We start from the raw sequence: 24,262 nt of genomic DNA, 5'->3' as shown, positions 1-24,262 counted from the left end.
TTTCGTCAAAATCAATTCACTACTTTTTGAGTTATGTTGGGAGCAAACAAACAAACGGAGACAAAAACATAACCTCTTCCAACGAAGTTGTCGGAGGTACTAACGCTCTGGTCATTACAATATCTATAATTAAATGCTTGTTTTGTTGCAGGTGACCAACACGCAGATATTCCAGATTCAGTTCCATACAGGCTTCATTGCCCCCGGCACAACAGTCTTAAAGTTTATGAAGTAAGCTTTAGCATTTATCTGTCTGATTTTAATTAAAAAAATACACAAATGAAGCTAAATTGCTTCTCAGTCAATGCTTGTGTTTTGCATGTGTACTTTAGTCAGGTGCCCTGTAATCCTCTCCATTTACATACATTCATGGAGCAGGCACTTTTATCTCAAGCCAATAACATGCTGAGAACCCGAACCCCTGAGCCACCACTCTTGCACTCTTGAATGCTTTGCTGTGGATTTATCTAAAACATACTTCATACCCTATCTAAGCTTTATCTAAAAATGCTCAAACATGTGTTCAGGTCAGAGCTGGATGCGTGTGATTCTCCAGACAAGTATCCTCAGCTGTTCCAAGTGCTGCTGGAGATCGAGGTGGAAAACACAGAGAAGCAGAAAGACCTCACGCCACCCTGGGAACAGTTCCCCACTAAAGACCTGAGCCCAAACATTCTGTTCTCCTGCCACCAGGAACACAAGGATGCTCTTGCTGTTGCAGGTGGCATATGGTCACAAAATTGGAACTACATGGCTATAATATACTGTACAATCATTAAAATATTCTTACACTCACAAGCATACGTCTCTCTCTCTGGAACAGTACTGAGTCTGTTAAATGATCCTCAAGTCCTAAAAGTTCTGGAGATAAAAACCCACATCGTAGAGCATTCTAGACATTTCTGAATCACTGTGAATCAGAATTAAGTCTGAAATTGATCGCCTTATCGTGGGTGTGTTGTTTAGATCCAGTGCAGGCGCAAGGAGCCCAAGGAGGACGTGTGGGCCCGAATGAGGAGAGCGAGCCCTCAGATGATGACATGCTCTCGCTCTCTAGCCAGCAGAGCAGCGGCAGCGGTGACAAAGCCAAAGGGGCCGGTAAAGCCGAGGCTCAGCCTACTGCTCCCCCTCCACCTGCTGAGGACGTTGACCTCCTGGGCCTGGATGGAGGGGACATTCAGCCTCCTCCAACTTCCTCACAGCTGCCTAGTACCACAAACACCGCCACTGACCTCCTGGGAGATCTGTTTGGAGCTCCAGCCTCTCAGTTATCCAGTGGCACCACCTCTGCCCAGTCTACTCCTAAAAGGACTGCCTCCTCTACCTCGCCATGCCCCTCACCTAAACCTACAGACAGTAAGCACACTTTGTAGAGCTCTTTAAACTGTCAGGGTAGGATTTTACTGGAGTTTGATCATTATTAGCTCATCTGGTCATAAGCCCGATGAGCTGTTGCCATGGTTTGGCATCCATCGTCCACAATTCAGTTAAATCGTATCGCCTCTGTCAGTTCTTCACGGATTTCTGTTTCGATTGTTTTTGTTTGAAAGAACTCATCACTCCGAACAAAACTTGGTCGTTGTTTTGTCAAATTTTTTGCTAATGAGTTAGTAATTAGGCCAAATTAACGAATTTTCCGGGCCTCTCACTAGAATTGTATCTCCTCTCTCATTTCTCATGTGATTCCAGTTCTGGTTGATGTTTTTGGGTAGATCTTCCCTCGGGGAACAAAACTTTGTCATTTGTTTGTTGAGTTTCCTGTTATAAACCATTTTGTTTCTTTTCAGTTAAATCGTGTCTCCTCCCTCAGTTCTCGATGGATTTCAATTCTGATTGTTTTACTTGAAAGAACTAGACCTTCTGCACGAAACTTGGTCATTGTATTGTCAAATTTTTTTGCAAACAAATTAGTAATTAGATCAACTTAACACGTTTTCTTCTGACTAGAATTGTATCTCCTCTCACTTATGCGAATTCCGTTCTGATTGATGTTTTAGGTAGATCTTCCCTCGGGGAACAAAATTTAGTCCTTTGTTGATGTTTCTGTTGTAAACAATTTGTCGTGGAGGTTGGTCCTTTCTCACATTGTCACATTTCAGTTCTGTTTGATGTTTTGGTCGTCATAGCTGTTTTGATGGCAGGCCAGATGAGCGACTACACCCTTGACGTTCTGGTAGTAAGTACAACGCAAATGGAAAATAGATGATGCTGATTGAATCCACAGAACATCTGTTTTTGGGAATACTTTGGTCAATTGACATAATTTGTAATAATTGCCAGTTGTGTTTGAAGCACAGGTGATTTAGTTAGTGATACCAAGAAAACATCATAAAAGACAAAGCCAACCGAGAGCTAGAAACAACAAAATGACAACTGAACGTTATAGGGCTGGCCATTTTGGACAGTCAGATCATTTGTTGATTTATGTAGCTTTGTACGGAGTTTGATGTCTGTCAATTAGCTAGCTTTATTAATTTTGTAGCTCCACGACTAAAGAAGCAAACACTCGACTCTTTAAAAAAAAAAAAAATTGTTTATCAAAAATCTCACTCTCTGGATGTCATCCAGAATAGAATGTGGTTTCTGTTAAGCTCCTTATTGTCTATTGTTAAAATAAATAAACTACACTTACACCAGCAGGTTGTTTAGACTCAGAAAATGAACACTAACATCCTACTAGATCCAACTTGGATCTGATGGCTGATATGATGCGATTTCTATTACTTTTTGCAGATTTTGATCTGTTTGGGTCAGCTCCATCTTCTGCAAAGCCTCAAGACTTTATGGGGGCCTTCCTGGGACCAGGTAATGTGGGGCAGCCAGAGCCTTTCCTGCATGCTGCACGCTCTCCATCTCCCACTATGCAGAACATGGGCTTGGGTAAGGCATGCGCCTGTGTCAGTGTGTGGATCAGCAGTGTGCGTGTGTGTGTTTGTGGCAGCTTTTTCCACGATATGCTCACTGATTGTAGCTCAGTCTTATGGCTGCATTGCACTGATTTGGTAGTGTCATTGTAGTTGATTTTTGGCTTGTCCTGGATGAGATGTTCATGTTCTAGGCAGTATGTGATTTTTTTTTTTAAAGGTTACTACATGCGCTTGAGACCAGCAATGCATGAAACGAGTGAAGAATAAAGTGTTCTGTGTGAATAGTTGAACAAAATAGTCTCTTAGTTTGACATGATATTTAAAAAAACCCCAAAAAACCTTCGTGTCTGATCTTCCAGGGTTTGCATTCCACTTGAACAATAACGCTACCCTGAACAAGCTCGATAATTACTGTGATATTCAGTAGCATCCAGTATTTATTTTGTGATAAATTTCTGAGTTTTATTTTTTTTTCCTTTTAGTTTAAAGGTTCTGACTGCAAAGTTGAATTCTGGGCAAAATGTCCTATTTCTATAGTTGTTGGAGTTTCGAGATGTTTCGCTGCTGCGCACACTGTGTATCCTGTGTGTAAATGTTTTGCTGAGATAAAAAGTGTCCCGCATTTTACGATTCCGGAGATCGCTGAAGTAAGTGAGCAACAATATCATGTGACCACCGTGGGGCGTGTTTGACCTCCTTTTAACCAAAACAAGTCGGCGTGGGCAAACATGGCAGACTTGGCTCTCACATCAGCTAAAAGCCAGCGGAAAAGGAAAGGAAAACCTGTCTAGTGAGTGTAACCGCAAGATAGAGCAAGGTTAGATGACGTGTCATTTTTCTGGACAGATAACTAAATCGTTCTAGCTAGTGCTTAGCTATCTTAGCTTTAGAACGCATGAGCTCAACTCCACGGTGGCGAGTGTGGAGTTATACACCGAATGTTTTGATCTTATAGAGAAAAAAACGATAACACAAAAGCAATAACAAGAGAAAAGATACGTTTGTGTTTTGTTTCACAGATCTATTCGCGGGCGGCACGGTGGTGTAGTGGTTAGCTCTGTCGCCTCACAGCAAGAAGGTCCGGGTTCGAGCCCCGTGGCCGGCGAGGGCCTTTCTGTGTGGAGTTTGCATGTTCTCCCCGTGTCCGCGTGGGTTTCCTCCGGGTGCTCCGGTTTCCCCCACAGTCCAAAGACATGCAGGTTAGGTTAACTGGTGACTCTAAATTGACCGTAGGTGTGAATGTGAGTGTGAATGGTTGTCTGTGTCTACTGTATGTGTCAGCCCTGCGATGACCTGGCGACTTGTCCAGGGTGTACCCCGCCTTTCACCCATAGTCAGCTGGGATAGGCTCCAGCTTGCCTGCGACCCTGTAGAACAGGATAAAGCGGCTAGAGATAATGAGATGAGATGAGATCTATTCGCGAATGTCCACCACAAATTACACTCCTGCGACTCAAAACTCTCCGAGATCGATGCAGAGTCACAATGTTTTCTGCACGTTGCCATCTTGGTTTGATGCAATTCCATAGTTATGCTAATTAGCCAAATGCAAGGAGCTTTAACTATTTCCGTACGGCCATACTGTTTACCTCAAGAGAGAGGAAAACAGTCCCAAAACAGAGAAAAGCGACCCTTGGCACATCAAAATGATCACATCTCGCCTGCATGATATTGTTCTTGTGAGACAGAGGAAAATGTCATGCATGATGAAAAGAATTTGAAAATTTCAGATAACTTTGCAGTCAGCACCTTTCAAATTCTTTTAATCTGCGTGTTGGTATATTTTCACTTCATATTTTATTGGTTAAGATGATTCTACTTTACCCACAATACTGTTAACTGATGATGGTGGTGCCAGAACCCTTGTTTCATCTCTACCTAAACAGGTTGCTGCAGCAGCACTTCAGTCCTTTAGTCTGTACAGCTTTGTGTCCAAAACTTTCCGTCCAGACTTTATGAAAAGACATTTGTTGGGTGGAGTTTTTTTTTTTTAACTCTTTAATAGAGTTAATAGTCCTTTTAAAAATATCAGCACATTTACCTCTGGTTAAACACAAACCCAACTCAAAGCAAACCGATAGACCATTTTGTCACCTCCAGTATAAAAAAGCTGGAGCTGAATGAGGTCTAACTTGTGCCAATCCCTGCCAGGCCGCAGCTCGCCAGTGCCACCCACTACACCCACCGTAAACATCCAGCAGCAGAGCACTGTGGGAGGAGGATGGGACTGGAACAGATCAGCTCCCCCTGGCAAGTGAAATTCAACACCACAAACACCAGAGCAGGACATCTGCTGGAGACTTTATGAATTACACCTAGAAATCAGCTTTTTTATATATCACCTGTTTCATCTTTTTTTTTTTTAGTTACTTCAAAGCAGTGTTATAGTCGTCACTAAACCTTGAGTCCAAGTCCAGTCTCGAGTCCCCAGTGTTCAAGTCCGAGTCATTCAAGAAAATTTCGAGTTGAGTCTATTATTGATCCAAGTTGAGTCTGAGAACAAGACTCCAACCGCACCATTTGACGGTGGCTGTTGCTGCCTTTATGCCTTTAAGCGTCTCTGATACAGTGTTGGACTAACGTTACTGCTCGACTGCACCATTTTAGTTAATAGGCTACAGATAAAAAGCTTGTTCATCGCTCAGCAAACCCCGCCCACTATCAACAGAGCAATTAACATAGCGTGCCTCTTACTTCTCTGGGTGGAGTCTTACCAAATGACGATTGAAGTTCGAGGTTGTCCTCGTCATCTCCTCGATAGTTCTTCTACATACAGAACACATAGCAGTGCATTTTTTCCTACTGCACAAGAAGTCTGTATAAGCAAAGCAAACAACCCTAGGGGCTTCTCTCCAGGCATTTTAGCACCATTAACGTTAGTTTGTTCCTGAACATGACGTATGAACAGGTGAATGTGCATTCTGTTGTACAAAATTAGTATAAAAATTAATGTAGGTATAAATATCTTTTGCCAAATTATTATAGCATGTTACAAAAAATAAAGAAAAAATCCAAGTCCTCGTCTCCAATTTGCAAGTCCGAATGCAGTTAATGCACGAGTCCGAGTCATCAAGTCCAAGTCAAGTCCTTAAAATTAGGGCACGAGTCGGACTCGGCTCTGAGTCCTGGACTTGAGTACTACAAACCTGCTTTAAAGTCTAAGTTGGTAGATGAGGTTAACTAACTAGCAAACTAGCATGCTATATCCATAACTTGGATAATGGCATTCATAACAACATACGACAGTTGAATTAGTGCGAGTTAGATTGCTAGTCCTTTATTCAAATAGATACGTACTTAGCCTAACATTAGCTAGCTGTGTTAGCAAATTTGTCCAGCTACTAGTCTGATATCTACTGCTGGAGGGACAGCATTAGTGAAACTACTTAGCTGACTAACTTTAGTTATTTTACTTAATGTTGCTAAACCATGGCTGTACCTTTGAACCACTGTTGAAGCTAAATTGATCAACTGGGTGCTAATAGATAGTGATAATATATCAGACAATACAGTAAATTAGATCATTTATTCACACAGGATGACAAGAACACTCTCATGCGCGCACACACTTGCTGAAAAGCTTATTAAGTGTTTTTGCTTTAACTTCACACATTATTCTACTTTTGAGAGCTGCAGAATTGTTCGGACTTCACAAGAACGTACAGAGACAGTAAAACTGGGTTTTTGGATTAAAAAAAAAAAATCTCTAAAGTCACTGAAAGCAAAGCTACCCGAAAATGGATATTGATTGTGGGTTTTTTTGTGTTTTTATATATTTATGCAAATGTTTTATTAAAATGATAATTAACAGTTATTCCAGGAAATCGAGTCGTACATGAGCTGATAGCCGACAAGGGGCGTAGCTCCAAGCTGGCGATAAGCCATTTGATGGAATAGCTGTTTTATTCTATCCGCATTCACTGGATTTTGAGAAACGGATCATTTTTATTTTTTGCAAATTCTGTAAATAAAAGCTTTATACAAAACATTTGACAAAATCATTTCCACTTAGACAAAATGACAGTAGCAATTTGTGAAAAATGCGATAATAATAATTCTTGAAAAAAAAAGTTCTTCCCATCAAATACTTTATTCCATATTTTGTATTTTCTGGGGTTTTGTTTTTGAGTAGAGTTTTTATTTCATCCTCGGTTGGTTCAGCAACACGCTCCGCCATTTTGTTTTTCTCTACTCACGGTATATGAGTTGATATCTTAGTAGTAGAGTAGCCAATCAGAGCGTGCGATTATTCATATCCAGTGAATGTGGATCGAATAATTAGTATTGTTTGCTGCTTGTGTGAATGAAAGACAATATAAACAAAGGTTTTATAAGGTTCTGAGGTTTATTTGACAGCTCTTTGTGCTAGCAGGTGGTGGTCTCAGTGTAGGCAGTAAATCAGCTGGTACAAGTCCTACCAGCTCTGTACAGAACACTCCGACTCACCAGGCCAAACCGAACACCCTGGACCCTTTCGCTGACCTCGGCAATCTGGGGGCCAGTCTGGGAGGTAAGGTGGAATAATGATAAGATATATTTATTAAAGGAGAACTGAAGGCAGTTTTTTTTAATCAAAATTATATTTATCTCATTTTATTAAATATAGGAATGCATTTTTGATAGCTATTTTTGTCACTGCTATAGCAAGGCAAGGCAAGTTTATTTATATAGCACATTTCATACACAGTGGCAGTTCAATGTGCTTTACAGAAGTAAAAGCAAAACAGTAAACAATAGAAAATAAAATTACATAAAATAAATGGGGAAGAAAAATAATAAGAATTCAACAATAGTAGAAATAAAATAATAAAATGAAGTAAAAGTTCAGTAAAAAAAAAACCCCAAAAAAACAGCAGAATAAAATAGAATAAAATTTAAGTAAAGTTTAAAACATGCAGAGACTATAAAAGTTAAAGTTTAAAACATGTAAAGATGACAATATTAATTAGTTAGCAGAAAGCATCTGAGAACAGCTTGGTCTTTAGTCTAGATTTGAAGCTGCCAACAGCAGGAGCATTTTTGATGTCCTCTGGGAGTTGGTTCCATAGCTGTACTGCATAGTAGCTAAAAGCTGCTTCACCACACTTTGTTTTAACAACAGGTTTTACCAGTAAATTTTGCTGCTGCGATCTGGTAGATCTGATTGGGTTAGGCCGCTGCAACATATCAGAGAGGTAAATGGGCCCTGTACCATTTAGAGATTTGTACACTAGCAGCAATACTTTAAAGCATACCTGTCAACTTTGAGGTTTGAAAAAAAGGGATATTTCCCAGATTTTTAACTCAAAATAAGGGAAAATTTCGGAAAGTCATACCCTTCACCAAAAGTGGGTGTGTAGTTGAATGGGGGCAATTTTCTATCTAGTATTTGTGATTTCCTGTACTCTGGTGCATGTTGGTGATCGCCAAGACCCAAACTCAATATGCTTATGGTTTATAGAGAGCATTTGTGAATAAACTATACCTTTATTTTTATTTGCTTTCAGTGGTACCAGTTATTTCCCAAATTAAGGGCTAAAATACGTATCTTATGTTAAAATAAGAAAGGTAATTATATAACCAGTCAATAAATTCAATTCCATTGCAATTTATTATGGTTTTACCATAGTCATGGCTTCGGAACACTAGATAGATAGATAGAGTAATAAAGAGATAAAGAGTAATATAAGATATTAAACCAAGAGTCATTTAAAATGGGTAAGTTTCAGATAGAAAATAAAATAGACAATGAGTGGATAAAACAGTTAATACACCAATTAGTTTACACTTGGCTATTTATGAGGTCTTAGCCAGGACATACTTAATGTAAACGTGTAGCTTACCTTTGATTATTTGGGAGGCTTTCGTTTTCCCCATGGAAAATTTCTTTGCGATGGAAGAGTCTGGGAACATTCCAGCCACGCACTTGTTGAAATCATCAAAGAAAGAGAGGCTAATGTTTTTCTTAGCTATTAGCATCGCCATCTTCACCTCAGACCTAATCAGTGTTGCCAGATACTGCTGACGTTTTCCAGCCCAAAATATGTTCAAAACCCGCCAAAATGCACTTGAAACCGCCCAACTTGGGAGGGAAACCGCCCAATCTGGCAACACTGGACCTAATCACTTGTTCAGCCTCGCCTCCGGGTGACGTGAATTCATGGCCCGACTTCCTGCTGTAAACTCCTGTCAGAGGCGCGTCATGAATTCTGGACTTACCGACTTTTTTATATTGTGAAAATACGGGACTTTTTTATAATGTGAAATACGGGATATTTTCGGGAAAATAAAAAACGGGAAGACAGCGGGAAATAAGTCAAAATAAGGGATTTCCCGGGAAAAACGGGAGGGTTGACAGGTATGCTTTAAAGTCAATTCTGTAGCTTACTGGAAGCCAGTGAAGGGACCTTAGAATTGGAGTAATGTGCTCCAATTAGCAAGTTATGAGTGTTTGAAATATGCTCTGTAATACATCAGTCCATATGTCAAAGCGATGGCCGTAAACAAGATTCGTTGAGACCTGTGCGAGACATCGTAGCACGGAAGTAAAACGTACAGCGCAAATCAAAGTGACCGACATCTGCCGACGTTGTCAAAAGACATGCGCGCCGTCTTTCGAATGCTGATGTAATCAAGCTGGAAGTTTTGTTTGTTTTGATAGCAATCAGGAAAGTTTGAAAAAAGTAGGCAGTAATCGTCATTTAAACTCGTTTTTGTGCAACATTTCGTTTGGAAAACAGTTTTCAAAATGGCGGCACTGACACCTGGCTGACGCTTCACGTTTCGAAGTCTCACACAAGTCTCGTGAAGATCGCGCGGATAAGCGACGCCTGCCGTGGACCAAACGAACTAAATTCAACACGGCTAAAAACCGAATAGGCCGATAAGTATAATATTTAATTGCAATTAGTTACCAATATGAGTCACGATATAATGTTACTAAAACCAAAAACGTAATTGAATAACACGTGAATTAAGAAATAAAGCAAGTTTAAAAATGACTTCAGTTCTCCTTTAATGTTAGCGATGTGGCAACAACAGGTATGGAATGATAAGGTCGTTCTCTACCAGGATAAATGATTACATTACAAAACCTTCTTCTTTGTGCTTCAGCTGTAAATCAAAAGCAACATTATTCATGCATGGCTTTGTTAAACTACTGAACTCCTTTCAGGCCTGTTATCAAGATTCTGTACATAATGTTACATTTGTATTGCCATCAGCATTTGGACATTATTGTTTTGTTCTGAATCTCTTCCTGTTTCCTGCAGGTGGATCAGGTTTCTCCAGTAAGCCCACCACTCCAACTGGAACAGGAGGAGGATTTCCTCCCATGAGTTCCCCTCAGAGACCCACTGCCTCTCCCCAGCACACCACAGCAGGCTGGCAGTCCAGCACGGCTTTCCCCTCATGGCAGCATGGAGGTGCGGGTCAGTGGCAGCCACAGGCTCAGGCCAAAGCTCCAGGACCATCCATGACACACAGCTCTCCTCAGAACAGGCCCAACTACAATGTCAGCTTCTCTGGCATGGGCGGAGCTGCGACAGGGGGAAAAGCACAACCCAACACGGGTCAGTGACACAGGATGTCTTTCAAGTTCAAAGTGTTTACTGTCATATGCACAGTAAGGCCACCCATTTTTTATCTTTAGGTTCACGGATTTTTTCAACATATTTTTGATGATGGCGGTCGAAATAAAAATAAAAGTGTCCTTGTCCAATTTTTTTTTTTGCATAGCAAAATTTCAATGTCGGATTAAGATCTCATCTCATCTCATTATCTCTAGCCGCTTTATCCTTCTACAGGGTCGCAGGCAAGCTGGAGCCTATCCCAGCTGACTACGGGCGAAAGGCGGGGTACACCCTGGACAAGTCGCCAGGTCATCACAGGGCTGACACATAGACACAGACAACCATTCACACTCACATTCACACCTACGCTCAATTTAGAGTCACCAGTTAACCTAACCTGCATGTCTTTGGACTGTGGGGGAAACCGGAGCACCCGGAGGAAACCCACGCGGACACGGGGAGAACATGCAAACTCCACACAGAAAGGCCCTCGCCGGCCCTGGGGCTCGAACCCAGGATCTTCTTGCTGTGAGGCGACAGCGCTAACCACTACACCACCGTGCCGCCTCGGATTAAGATGATAAAATAATTTAAATTCAAGAGACACACTTTACATACACACACACATACATACATATATATATATATATATATATATATATATATATATATATATATAGTGTGTGTGTTCTTGTGTATAAGTTTATAACACGGACTAGCATTCCAGTACTTCTCTGAAGGTATGTGGTCATATGACCATTGAGCTCTCATGAGCACGTTGAAGGCTGATACGTTCGTGCTACTTGATTCAATAGGACTCTCTGCGGCACCATCCTCTTCTAATTCCACAGTCAGATACTTGCAGCCAAAATCGCAAACTAACGTTATGGCAGGCATATTCGGCATCGCGCTCGTTACATCACCACCTTCTTTCTGAGAACCAAAGATCATTTTGATCTTTTCATTGTTTACTTTCAACGCTTGAGAGACGAAATCGCCCACGTTTTGGTTAGTGAGACAGTGAAAAGACTTTTCTTTACCACGCTTTATGCTTGCGTACAGTTGAGGCGATAGCTCGGAATCCATGCTGTCAGCGTCAGCCATGGTCAGCACGAGGTTGACACTGTCGTAAAGCGGTTGTAAATACCATAAAAACATTCAAGTGAATACTCAATGTCGTAAATAGTCTCGTTTTCGGACTCGGCTGAAGTATATACAACACACATTGTCGTTTGTATTTGCGATTCTAATACTTTTTACTGAAAGAAATATGACCTAGTACCAGGGATATAGTGCTGTTACAAGAAAAATATGTGACTATTTTTTTTACATTTCTTTTTGTACGTTTCGGCGGTTAAAATAAAAATACGCACAGACTTTTTTTATTTTTCTAGCGGTAGTATTTAACTGCCGTCGGCGGATCCGTGATCCGAAAAATCTAAAATGAGTCGCCTAAGGACATGTCCTCTTGCACAATGAAATTCTTAGTTTGCTGTCCACCATGAATGCCAATTACAAATACAAATAAATAATAGGCGAAATAAATAATACAAAGTAAAGGCAATGTAGTGCAAAATAAAAGCCGTACAAAATAAAGGTAAATGTAGTGCAAAATAGGCAGTATGATACAAAAATAAGGCAATGATCGGACGTAGCAGCAAAAAAGGGCAGTTATGTGCAAACAGATGTAAACAGTCAAGGACAGTTTACAGGGAGGTAGTCCATGGTTATAGACTCCTGTCAGCTGTTCAGGAGTCTGATGGCGGTGGGAAAGAAAGAGTTCTTTAGTCTGACAGTCTTACGTTTCAGACTTCTGTACCTCCGGCCTAAGGGTAGAAGTGTGAACAGTCCGTGCTGGGGGTGGGTGGGGTCTTTGAGGATGGAGGCAGCTCTCCTGTGGACTCTGTGGTGGTAGATGCTCTGCAGAGAGGGCAGTGGAGTTTTGGTGATCCTCTCCGCAGCCTTCACCACCCTCTGCAGGTGTTTGCGGTCCATAGCTGTAGCGCTGCTGTACCACACAGTGATGCAGTTGGTCAGGATGCTCTCAATCACGCAGTTGTAGAAGTTGCTGAGGATCTTGAGCGACATACCAAACTTCCTCAGCCTCCTCAGAAAGTACAGCCGCTGTTGAACCTTCCTAACCAGCTGTGTGGTGTTAGGTGTCCATGTGAGGTCCTCACTGATGTGAACACCCAGGTATTTGAAGCTGCTCACCCTCTCCACCTCAAGCTCCCGGATGAACAGTGGCCGATGAGGTCTCCTCTCCTTCCTCATGTCCACTATCATCTCCTTCGTCTTGTCTGTTTTGAGGGTGAGGTTATTGTCCTCACACCATGACACCAGACTGGCCACCTCCCTCCTGTAGGCCGTTTTGTCTCCACCAGTGATGTCCTATCACTGCGGTGTCGTCCGCAAACTTCAGAATGATGATGTCCTTGTGGGAGGCGACACAGTCGTGGGTGAACAGGGTGTAGAGGATGGGGCTAAGGACGCATCCCTGTGGGGTGCCAATATTTGTGATGATGCTGGTTGAAGTCCTATTACCAATCCTGACAGTTTGGGGCCTGCCAGTCAGGTCAGGAAGTCGAGGAGCCAGTCACAGAGGGTGGGGTGCAAGCCAAGTGTGTGGACAGTTTATGGGGGATGACCGTGTTGAAGGCGGATGCTGATGTGCTCATATTCCATCTGCCATTGATCTTTTTCGAATATAGTACAAGTCCTTTAACCCTGTCGGCTTGACCTATCCACATGAACGCCATGTAGAAGTGGGGAAAAAGATGTAAAAAGAAGAAGAGGAAGAATGCACTTGTAGTAGTACGTTATTGTTTTTATAGTATAGCTAACTCACTGGGACTTGTATCGCAGACAATAATAATAATAATAATAATAAATGCGGGGCGGCACAGTGGTGTAGTGGTTAGCACTGTCGCCTCACAGCAAGAAGGTCCGGGTTCGAGCCCCGTGGCCGGCGAGGGCCTTTCTGTGTGGAGTTTGCATGTTCTCCCCGTGTCCGCGTGGGTTTCCTCCGGGTGCTCCGGTTTCCCCCACAGTCCAAAGACATGCAGGTTAGGTTAACTGGTGACTCTAAATTGACCGTAGGTGTGAATGTGAGTGTGAATGGTTGTCTGTGTCTATGTGTCAGCCCTGTGATGACCTGGCGACTTGTCCAGGGTGTACCCCGCCTTTCGCCCGTAGTCAGCTGGGATAGGCTCCAGCTTGCCTGCGACCCTGTAGAACAGGATAAAGCAGCTAGAGATAATGAGATGAGATGAGATAATAAATGCTGTTAGAAAAATCTACAAGCAAGGAGACTTTTATTTAACATTTAAGGAAGTAGTCTCGAATGTCAGCGCTTTATAACAGTCAATAAATTGTCTCCCAAGAGAGACCTTTCAGGACAAAGGACTTTGTGCTTTCTGGGTTTTTTTTTTTTTCTGTAAGATGCTTTTTTTCTGGCTTATTAACATTACAAGATGGGGGAAAAAAGAAAAAAGTGAAGCTGGTCAGGGAATGACCGTTAAAAGCTATGATAATGTAAGTGAGAACTGGAACTAACTTTTCTCCTAGACATTCCACAGCATTACATTTAACTATAAACTGATTTTTTAAAAAGTGCAACATCATTTTTTAATAAATAAAAACATCATAATTGTCAGCAAGTTGTTGTGGTATAAGAGGAATTAAACATTACGGAATGTGGTGTTGTTGGAAAATAAATTAAATTTGGGGTGGCAGTAGATTATTTTTTCTAGAACAGCACACCCTGTTTTTGTGTGTGTGTGTGTGTGTGTGTGTGTGTGGTGGGGGGTTAAATCCCCCCGCTGTCCGAAAGGCCCGAAGGGGGATTATGTCGTGGCGATGTCTGTTGATCCATCTGTTCGTCCGTCCCAGGAAGGCTACTCACCTTCTGAAATCAACTCCTCTCACAATTTTTGGAGGAATTTCACAAAACTTGACAGGATTCTTTGTTCTATGTCAGCAATACGCATATTGCAATTTTGTTCAATTCAGTCGCATTTTACCAGAGTTATGGTATAGCTGCCAGCGGGGGATATTGTCCTCTTGTTGCTTATATATCCAGCACACTTTATATCTTTTATCTTGATTTTTAGTGATGAAATTGGACACACGGTGCCTTTACATGACCTGAAATACTCTTGAGCCTCCCGATATGTGTCTGCTTGCATGTGTTACAGGTGATTTTTGAAATCATGTGAATCTGGATTCATCTATGTGATTCTAGATTTACCAAAGTGAATTAGGATTTAGGGTCAGGGTTGGGTAATCTAGTGGAATGTTTAATTTCTTTGTTGCAGCTGAGTCCTCCGTGGTAAAGTGGTGGACTTCAAAGCAGAAGGTCTTGAGTTCGATTCCCTGCAAGGACAGAAAAAAGCAAATTAAATTAGACAGAAAGACGGGTATATAAGTGTAATTCTGGGTAGAGCTGTATAAGAGGATAGATATAAAAGGGGTGGGGTGAGGGGGAAAGGTGAATAGAGAGTGGTTGTTGAAGTGTTCTTGTTCTTTTGTGAATTGCCTAAAAAAAATCCAAGCCTCTCCCTTTTTTTTTTAGAGCCCCCCCAAAATAAAATAAACAAAAAAAAAAACAAAAAAACCCAAATCCCTTTTAAGAATGCCAACCAAATTCACCTTGGTAAATCTAGAATCACCTAGGTGAATCCAGATCCACCTGATTTCAAAAATCACTTATAACATGCATGTTGTTTTCCCCCAGCATATTATAACGCGGGGGATTATAGCTATCACTCTGTCCGTCTGTAAACATTTTAGTTTCCAGAGCATAACTCAAAAACTATTAGGAATATTTTTTTCACAAAACCTCAGTTATGTTAGAGGAGTTGTGCCTTTTGACATTTTGGGATGTCTGTGATTTTTATCTTTTCTGTATTTCCATGGCAACCAATTCAACTTAGGAAAACGTGGAGTGAAGTTTCATGTGGGGGGCCGGGGGGATATGTCATCTCTTGATGACTCTTGTTGTTGTCTTTTAGCTTTGTATTTTTTATTTCCAAATACTTTACCATGGTGGATATTGGTGTATTTTAATAACTATGTGAACTTCAGTAGCACACGAATATCTCATCTCATCTCCTTATCTCAAGCCGCTTTATCCTGTTCTACAGGGTCGCAGGCAAGCTGGAGCCTATCCCAGCTGACTACGGGCGAAAGGCGGGGTACACCCTGGACAAGTCGCCAGGTCATCACAGGGCTGACACATAGACACAGACAACCATTCACACTCACATTCACACCTACGCTCAATTTAGAGTCACCAGTTAACCTAACCTGCATGTCTTTGGACTGTGGGGGAAACCGGAGCACCCGGAGGAAACCCACGCGGACACGGGGAGAACATGCAAACTCCACACAGAAAGGCCCTCGCCGGCCCCGGGGCTCGAACCCAGGACCTTCTTGCTGTGAGGCGACAGCGCTAACCACTACACCACCGTGCCGCCCGCACACGAATATATTTTTCATTATGAGAGAAAACACATTATAGGCTCCTTCCATGCAGAGAGCAGAAATCCTAGCTTATTGTTCGTTCATTCATTCATCTTCTCCAAAATATTCTGCGAGTACAATGCAACTACTCTGAAACCTATGTTCTGAGCATGTGGAATGTAAAACAGGGCCCGCTGATGGTGCCTGGGTAGGTTAATGTACATGGTGTAATACATTCTTTCTTTTGTTTTCCTCAGGAACCAAGCCGAAAGCTGCTGATGCTAACTTTGATGACCTGCTGTCTGGCCAAGGCTTTACAGGCAGCAAGGAAAAGAAAGGCCCAAAGACTATAGCAGAGATGAGAAAAGAGGAAATGGCAAAGGAGATGGACCCAGAAAAACTCAAGGTAAAGAAATGATAACAAAGACCTTATTTTTGGATCTGTGACAACAGGGAACAGTTTGCTTGCATCCAACCAAATTATCAATAGTGCCTGGCATTATACTCATACCATTACCAGGAGTGATAGCGTTCTGGCGCCGCGCCGGATTTCCGGCGTACCGTGGCTGGGGGAAAAAAAATAAAAAATCTAGTTCGCCCATTGTCCTGTGTCATTCTGAGATGCGCAGATAGACAGTAAAGGGAATTCCGAATTCCCTTTACTGTCTATCTGCGCATCTCAGAATGAAACAGGACAATGGGCGAACTAGATTTTTTTTTTTTTTCCCCAGCCACGGTACGCCGGAAATCCGGCGCGGCGCCGGAACGCTATCACCCCTGCATTACACATCACAGAGCCTTGTAATCGTTAAACCAATAGAATATTATGCCTAGAAGTCTGTTTGGATCAGTATTTGCTGTTAACGATTTTTTAAAATCAAGAATTAGTCATAATTATAACCCAGACTGTATCTGCCAGCTTTAGTACATAAGCCCAGGTGTTTACCCATCAAACAGCTCCTGTGTTGTGTGTTTGCTGCAGATCCTGGACTGGATCGAGGGGAAGGAGCGCAACATCCGTGCTCTACTCTCCACCATGCACACAGTGCTGTGGGAGGGAGAGAGCCGCTGGAAACCTGTAGGCATGGCTGACCTTGTCACACCTGACCAGGTGAAGAAGGTCTACCGCAAGGCTGTGCTGGTCGTCCACCCTGACAAGGTGAGAGGGTCTTTATTGTAGCCTAGTAGGGCTTTAAGAGCAATGAATAAAAGTTAAAATGTACACCGTATAAACAAGTTTTTGGACACATGTCCATCACACCCATATGTGCTTGTTGAATGTTCCAATCTAGATTTATTCCCCCTTCGCTGTTATAATAACCTCCATGCTTCTAGGAAGGCTTTCTACTAGATTTTGGAGTGCAGTTGTGGGGATTTGTGCTCATTCAACCACAAAAGCATAAGTGAGATCAAGCACTGACGTCATGAGAGGAGGTCTGGGGTGCAGTTACTGTTCCAGTTCATCCCAAAGGTGTTCAGTGGAGTTGAGATCAGGGCTCTGTGCAGGACGTGAGTTCTTCCACTCCAATCTTGGCAAACTATGTCTTCAACGACCTCACTTTGTGCACGGGGCATTGTCATGCTGGAACAGGTTTGCGCCTTTTCATTCCAGCGAAGGGAAATTGTCATGCTATAGCATACCGAGACATTCTAGACAGTTGTGTGCTTCCAACTTTTGAGGCAACGATTTTAAGGGGGGGGATACACATAGGTGTAATGGTCAGGCGTTCGCATACTTTTGGACATATTGTGTATTCATGCGCAAAAAGTAATGCATATCTGTTCAGGTTCTAAGCTAAAATATCCTAGTCGGGGAATTCATGATCATGATGATCTCCTCAAAACCCCGTGACCACTAAACACATAACAGCACCATAACATGAGTAATCCATGACCATGCTTTACTGTGGGTTTGGGGGATGTTCCTTGTATATAGTTGCCCTTTTGTGATCACCATGATCACAATCATCTTTTTGTTTTTTTTGCAAAAACTTTTTTGGTTTTCCTCACAGTGATAGCTGACAAATTTTACATGTCCAGTCCCATTTATGCTGCGTTCAGTGTAAGTCAGAAATTGAAATTGTCATTTTCAACCTCTGTGGGTTTCAGCAACAAAGTGGAAAAAACCATGGACGTCTCTATGTTTGACTTTTGTTGGCAACAATCTAGCCAGCTAAAGTTCGTGATAAGTGATGTGTTTACTTCCTAAAACAGCAAACTTTACAGTGTGATAGAATCAACAAGCTAATCTGTCTGTTGATTAAGCTAAAGCAAACACTTATGTGTACAGAATACAACATAACTCAGTTAAAATTAAAGAAGCTTTGTTTACCAGACCAAAGCAGCAGTGCTGAATCACTGAATATACCAGAAGGCTATGAAAATTTCTGATAGGTGGAAGGACAGCAAGCTCCATGGTCATTGTTCATCTGTGTGCGATGTCTGTAATTTGGTCTGATGAGACAGATTTAGTCCTGTTGTTATGGTGCTGTTGCTTTTGGTGTGAATCTGAGAGATAACCCCGCCCCATTCGAGTATAAGAAATGAAAAAAAAAAAATCAAAGAAGCTGAGAAGTGAATGTGGCATTATGGAATGCCACATTTCATGTCTCCTGAAGTCAGTAAAAGTCATCCTTTGAAAAACATCAGTTTTACAAAAAAAAAAAAACCTAACTTGTTTAATCGGTAGCAGGTCAATAACATGATTGGGTATAAAAAGAGCATCCCAGAGAGGCGGAGTCTCTCAGAAGTAAAGATGGGGAGGGGTTCACCGCTCTGTGAAAGACTATGTGGGCAAACAGTGCAACAGTTTAAAAATAACGCTCCTCAATGTGAAATTGCAAAGAATTTGGGGATCACATCATCTATGGTACATAATATCATTAAAAGATTCAGAGAATCTGGAGAAATCTCTGTATGCAAGAGACAAGGCTGAAAACTGACATTGGATGCCTGTGATCTTCAGGTCCTCAGGAGACACTGCATTAAAAGCAGACACGTGTCTGTAGTGGAAATCACTGTATGGGCTCAGGGACACTTCAGAAAACCATCGTCTGTGAAAACAGTTCATTACTGCGTCCACAAATTCAAGTTAAAACCAGATATAAACGATATCCAAAAACAACACCACCTTCTCTGGGCCCGAGCTCTTTTACGATGGACTAAAGAGTGGAAAACTGTTCCGAGGTCTGACGAATCAAAAGTAGAAATTCTTTTTAGAAATCATGGACACCATGTCCTTTGGGCTAAAGAGGAGAGGGACCATCCGGCTTGTCATCAGTGCACAGTTCAAAAGCCAGCATCTGTGATGGTATGAGGGGGCATTAGTGCACATGACATGGGGAGCTTGTACATCTGGGAAGGCATCATTAATGCTGAATGATATATACACGTTTCAGAGCAATATGCTGCCATCCAGACAAAATCTTTTCAGGGAAGGCCTTCCTTCTTTCAGCAAGACAATGCCAAACTGCTTTCTGCACATATTAAAACTGCATGGCTCTGTAGTAAAAGAGTCCAGGCGCTAAACTGGCCTGCCTGCAGTCCAGACCTGTCTCCCATTTAAAACATTTGACACATTATGAAGCACAAAATATGACAAAGGAGACCCCGAACTATTGAGCAAATTAAATTGTATATCGGGCAAGAATGGGACAACATTTCTCTTTCAAAACTACAGCAATTGGTCTCCTCAGTTCCCAAATGTTTACAGAGTGTTGTTAAAAGTCGAGGTGATGAAACACAGTAGTAAACATGCCCCTGTCCCAGCTTTTCTGAAGCATGTTGCTGACATCAAATTCAAAATGAGCATATATTTTTCAAAAAACAATAAAATTTCTCAGTTTCAACTTTTGATATGTTGCCTTTGTACTATTTCCAATGAAATATAGGGTTTCCATGATTTGCAAATTATCGCATTCTGGTTTCATTTACAGTTTGTACAGCATCCAAACTTTGTTGGAATTGGGATTTTATTTATTTATTTGTGTGTATTGGCTCATTTACTGTATATATTTATATTTACCTTTATTTCAGTATGTGTTTCATAGCCTTGTTTGTTTGTTTGTTTGTTTGTTTGTTTGTTTGTTTGTTTGTTTGTTTGTTTGTTTGTTGTAGCCTTAAATGGCATTCCATCTTCGTCGAACACAACAGGAAAGATCCTGGAGACTGAAAAAAGTTTTTTTGTTTGTTTGTTTTTTTAAATAGAGATGACAACTTTTAATATTCAATAATTTTGCACATTTTTGAGAAAGCACTGTTTTAAAAGGTCTTTTAATGTCAGGAGGGAGAAATAGAGATGTTCTTTCACAGTTTATACAATACTTTTTGCCAACTACTGGCATTATTTTTTGCCAATAATATCTCATAATTTGTTCTCTCTCTAGGCAACTGGACAGCCCTATGAACAATATGCCAAGATGATTTTTATGGAACTAAATGATGCATGGTCAGAGTTTGAAAGCCAAGGACAAAAAGCTCTTTACTGAGACTTCCTGCACTGAGCGATCGCAGTAAAACCCCACCCCGCTGCTGTTTACGATACAATCGGTCAACCACTCCTCCTCAGAACAGCACGAGACAATGATCATGTTCATCAGAACCCCCTTCGCAGTTCTCTGCTCTCTCCTACATCCTGCTCCACACGCTAGAGCATTCGCCTGCATAGTGTGACTGTGTGAGTGTCAGTTTGTAATGACTTGCGTAACTGGTGTCTGATAAATCAGCTGACGAGTGAGCTACTACATGAGTTTAGACATGGTCATGTTTTCTCCACAGAGCTAGAACTCACATCTTTCTTTCCATCAAACACAGTATTTCTTCAAATTTTTTTTGTAGTTAGCTAGTTCAGCACCTAAACAACTTGCCGCACGTTAAACTAATCCAAGTTGCATATAGTGGTGTAAGTGGTGTAGACCATCTGCAGGTCCAAGATGACACTGAAGTGAGGCCTTATTGATATTTAGCACCAAGAGGTAAGAACAAAGGTTAGCTTGAGGAAATATACAGTAAAAAAAAAATCCTGCTCTTCCACACATCTACACTGTGTGGAGTGATGCGAGTCTGTTGCTGTTCAAGTACAGGGATGAAAAATACAGAAATAATGAAAGACTAGACAAGTCTTGTACATGCAGCTAGATATACTGACATATTTAACCGAATCTGTGAACTGACTAGGAGTTGAAACTTTCCACTGACTGCTGACGTATCTGTGTGTATGAAATGTGCTGCACTGTATTTTACGTTGTATTGTTTACAAAAGTAGTCTTAAGACGAATGGTTTATTCACAGCATAGGAAGCCTAAAACAACAAAACACAAGTAGCTACTAATAATATTCATACTGAAATAACGTATCGTATTGTGGTGTGCGCTTAATTCTTTGTGACAGACGAGTACTAAAATCATAAGGCTGGAAAAATTACAGTGCACATTTACTAAAATGATCATGAATTAATGGGATAATAGGGAGCTTGAAGGAAAATCATTTTGACATAACAATAATGTAATAGATTTTTTTTTTTTTTTTTGGAAGGAGAGTGAATTGAGAAATATTTAAAAAAAAATTATAATGTTTGGAATTTTGGTGCCTTTCACCATGTCAATATTCACTGAATAGTTTTAATTTGTTCTAATTGGCCTTATTAATGAAAAAATAAAGTTTCAGGCAGGCATGAAAGATGTAAACATAGAGATATAAAGATATGTCATATGGTTCCTTAAAAAAGGCTTAAATATTAGTTCATGACACCCATTTGATGTTTTGGTTTTATTCAAGTCTGCAGTTCTTATGCAAATATTTTTAAATTGAATAATATTGCTAGATTTCCAACATATCCTATATAATAATATTGAATATCTACTTTTATTCTATCCACATTCATTGGAAATGAGCGATCGCGTGCTCTGATTGGCTACTACTAGGATATCAGCTCATACCGTGAGTAGAGAAAAACAAAATGGCGGCGCGTGTTTGTTGCTGAACCAACCGAGAACGAAATAAAAACTCTGCTCGAAAACAAAACCCCAGAAAATACAAAAAAAAAGCAACAAAATATGGAATAAAAGTATTTGATGGTGACACATCATTTTTTTTTTTTCTCATCTCGTCTCATTATCTGTAGCCGCTTTATCCTGTTCTACAGGGTCGCAGGCAAGCTGGAGCCTATCCCAGCTGACTATGGGTGAAAGGCGGGGTACACCCTGGACAAGTCGCCAGGTCATCACAGGGCTGACACATAGACACAGACAACCATTCACATTCACACCTACGCTCAATTTAGAGTCACCAGTTAACCTAACCTGCATGTCTTTGGACTGTGGGGGAAACCGGAGCACCCGGAGGAAACCCACGCGGACACGGGGAGAACATGCAAACTCCGCACAGAAAGGCCCTCGCCGGCCACGGGGCACGAACCTGGACCTTCTTGCTGTGAGGTCACTAACCACTACACCACTGTGCCGCCCCCTCATTTTTTTTCTTTTCAAGAATTATTATTATTATAGCATTTTTCACAAATTGCGCCTGTCATTTCGGCATTTTTTTTTTTTTTACATTCTAAGCAGAAATTATTTTGTAGGATGTTTTGTATAAAGCTTTTATTTACTGAATTTGCAAAAAATCCAGTGAATGTGGATAGAATAAAAATTATTCCACTCAATCTTGTCGTACATGGCTTATAGCCAACTCGGTGCTACGCGACTCGTCGGCTATCAGCTCATGTACGACTTGATTTTGTGGAATAACTGTTAAATATATCTCTTATAATTCATATTGTGGTAGTAATGAGCCAAGATTTTGTCACCCCTGTCAACTTTGGCTTGACAAATCTTTGTGACTCAATCATGATGTATATTTGGCCTGAATGTGCGTGCGTGTGTGTAAGTGTGCATTGGCCAGTGCTGGCCTATTAGTTCTTGTGTTAGGGAATGTGAATGATAGAATGCGCATTGCTTCTTTTGCCATAGAGACCTTTCAGTTTAATTTCACATATCATGTAAAGATCATCATCACTGAACATCCTCAAGTCAACTTCTGCAATAATTTGAAGAGCTTCAAGTCATGTGTAGGTCTGTAAAGTGGTACACAATCCGAATGTAATGACTCTTGGTGTTCAACAAACCACAAATCTGATCTGCCCTTTCTCAATTGGTATATTTGCACTGGAACAACACTCTTTAACGATGATCTACGATAGCTATGTGCATTAACATACAGTACCTACAAACCCATTGCTCATCATTTCTCTGCCTGTGTGAAAAACTGGAAAAAATATCCTGCTGTTGACTTTTGAGGGTCTTCTGGATCTTTTTATTCGACTGCCTTTCCCTCTCTGCAAAAGTCTTACCTGAAAATATCTTCTTAAAACATCAAGCATCAATTATTGGATGGACCCCTGCATCTGGAATCGCACATTCATTCCTCTTCCTTCACCTGCTGTGGACTGAATTCTCTTCCAGCTCGAGGCTGTCCTGTTGTTCTGAAGCTAATCTCTGTATACAGTAGTGAATGTGTGGTGTTACCAATAATACTGTACTGTGTAAGAAGGTGGTTTGGATACAGCTCTGTGTTTGCCTGTCTGCTGTATCACCATTACTGAAATGTGAACTTTATTTTACGTGTTCCCTCTTTTGTTTTCACCTGTAAAAAAAAAAAGTGAGCTGCACAAATAAATGGACGAGAGTACGCGATCTGTAAAATCACGTTTTTGGTTAATTTTTAAAACGTTGAATCAATTCAATTCAGTATAACTCTGATTATTTCAAGTGCAGAATCACCATACAGCATGGCCACTTTACAAATAAAAGAAAACACAAGGTCAGTAAGTAAAAATAAAGATTAAACAACCATCTCATCATCTCTAGCCGCTTTATCCTGTTCTACAGGGTCGCAGGCAAGCTGGAGTCTATCCCAGCTGATTACAGGCGAAAGGCAGGGTACACCCTGGACAAGTCGCCAGGTCATCACAGGGCTGACACATAGACACAGACAACCATTCACACTCACATTCACACCTACGGTCAATTTAGAGTCACCAGTTAACCTAACCTGCATGTCTTTGGACTGTGGGGGAAACCGGAGCACCCGGAGGAAACCCACGCGGACACAGGGAGAACATGCAAACTCCGCACAGAAAGGCCCTCGCCAGCCATGGGGCTCGAACCCGGACCTTGCTGTGAGGCGACAGCGCTAACCATTACACCACTGTGCCGCCCACGCGTTAATAGAATAGAAATAAAAATGGCAAATCATATAAGTGGAGCTATTGAATGTATCTAGTGAAAGATAAATATGTAAATGGACGATTGTTTTATTTTAATTATCTCATCTCATCTCATTATCTCTAGCCGCTTTATCCTGTTCTACAGGGTTGCAGGCAAGCTG

General features: G+C 41.3%; 1 protein-coding gene across 8 annotated transcripts in view; it reads left to right on the top strand.

Moving 5' to 3' along the window:
- The window catches only part of dnajc6 (DnaJ (Hsp40) homolog, subfamily C, member 6), a 125,013-nt gene extending 101,436 nt beyond the window's left edge, over positions 1 to 23,577 (top strand). For 4 of the 8 annotated variants that reach the window (XM_060919921.1, XM_060919917.1, XM_060919920.1 and 1 more), the window contains 10 exons: positions 152 to 231; positions 528 to 721; positions 967 to 1,356; positions 2,734 to 2,880; positions 5,019 to 5,117; positions 7,237 to 7,377; positions 10,118 to 10,417; positions 16,138 to 16,286; positions 16,863 to 17,039; positions 20,266 to 23,577. In XM_060919921.1, the coding sequence (XP_060775904.1) occupies positions 152 to 231; positions 528 to 721; positions 967 to 1,356; positions 2,734 to 2,880; positions 5,019 to 5,117; positions 7,237 to 7,377; positions 10,118 to 10,417; positions 16,138 to 16,286; positions 16,863 to 17,039; positions 20,266 to 20,367 (1,779 nt within the window). In that variant the 3' untranslated portion in view covers positions 20,368 to 23,577. Of the gene's footprint in view, positions 1 to 151; positions 232 to 527; positions 722 to 966; positions 1,357 to 2,733; positions 2,881 to 5,018; positions 5,118 to 7,236; positions 7,378 to 10,117; positions 10,418 to 16,137; positions 16,287 to 16,862; positions 17,040 to 17,215; positions 17,390 to 20,265 lie in introns of all 8 variants that reach the window. The other 4 variants (XR_009654583.1, XR_009654582.1, XM_060919919.1 and 1 more) reach the window with 4 other exon arrangements.
- Positions 23,578 to 24,262: the final 685 nt, after the last annotated feature.

Source organism: Neoarius graeffei, chromosome 4, assembly GCF_027579695.1.
Source record: "Neoarius graeffei isolate fNeoGra1 chromosome 4, fNeoGra1.pri, whole genome shotgun sequence".
Lineage (NCBI taxonomy): Eukaryota > Metazoa > Chordata > Actinopteri > Siluriformes > Ariidae > Neoarius > Neoarius graeffei.
Note: the sequence above shows the minus strand (reverse complement) of the source record. Positions and strands in the feature narration are given on the sequence as shown.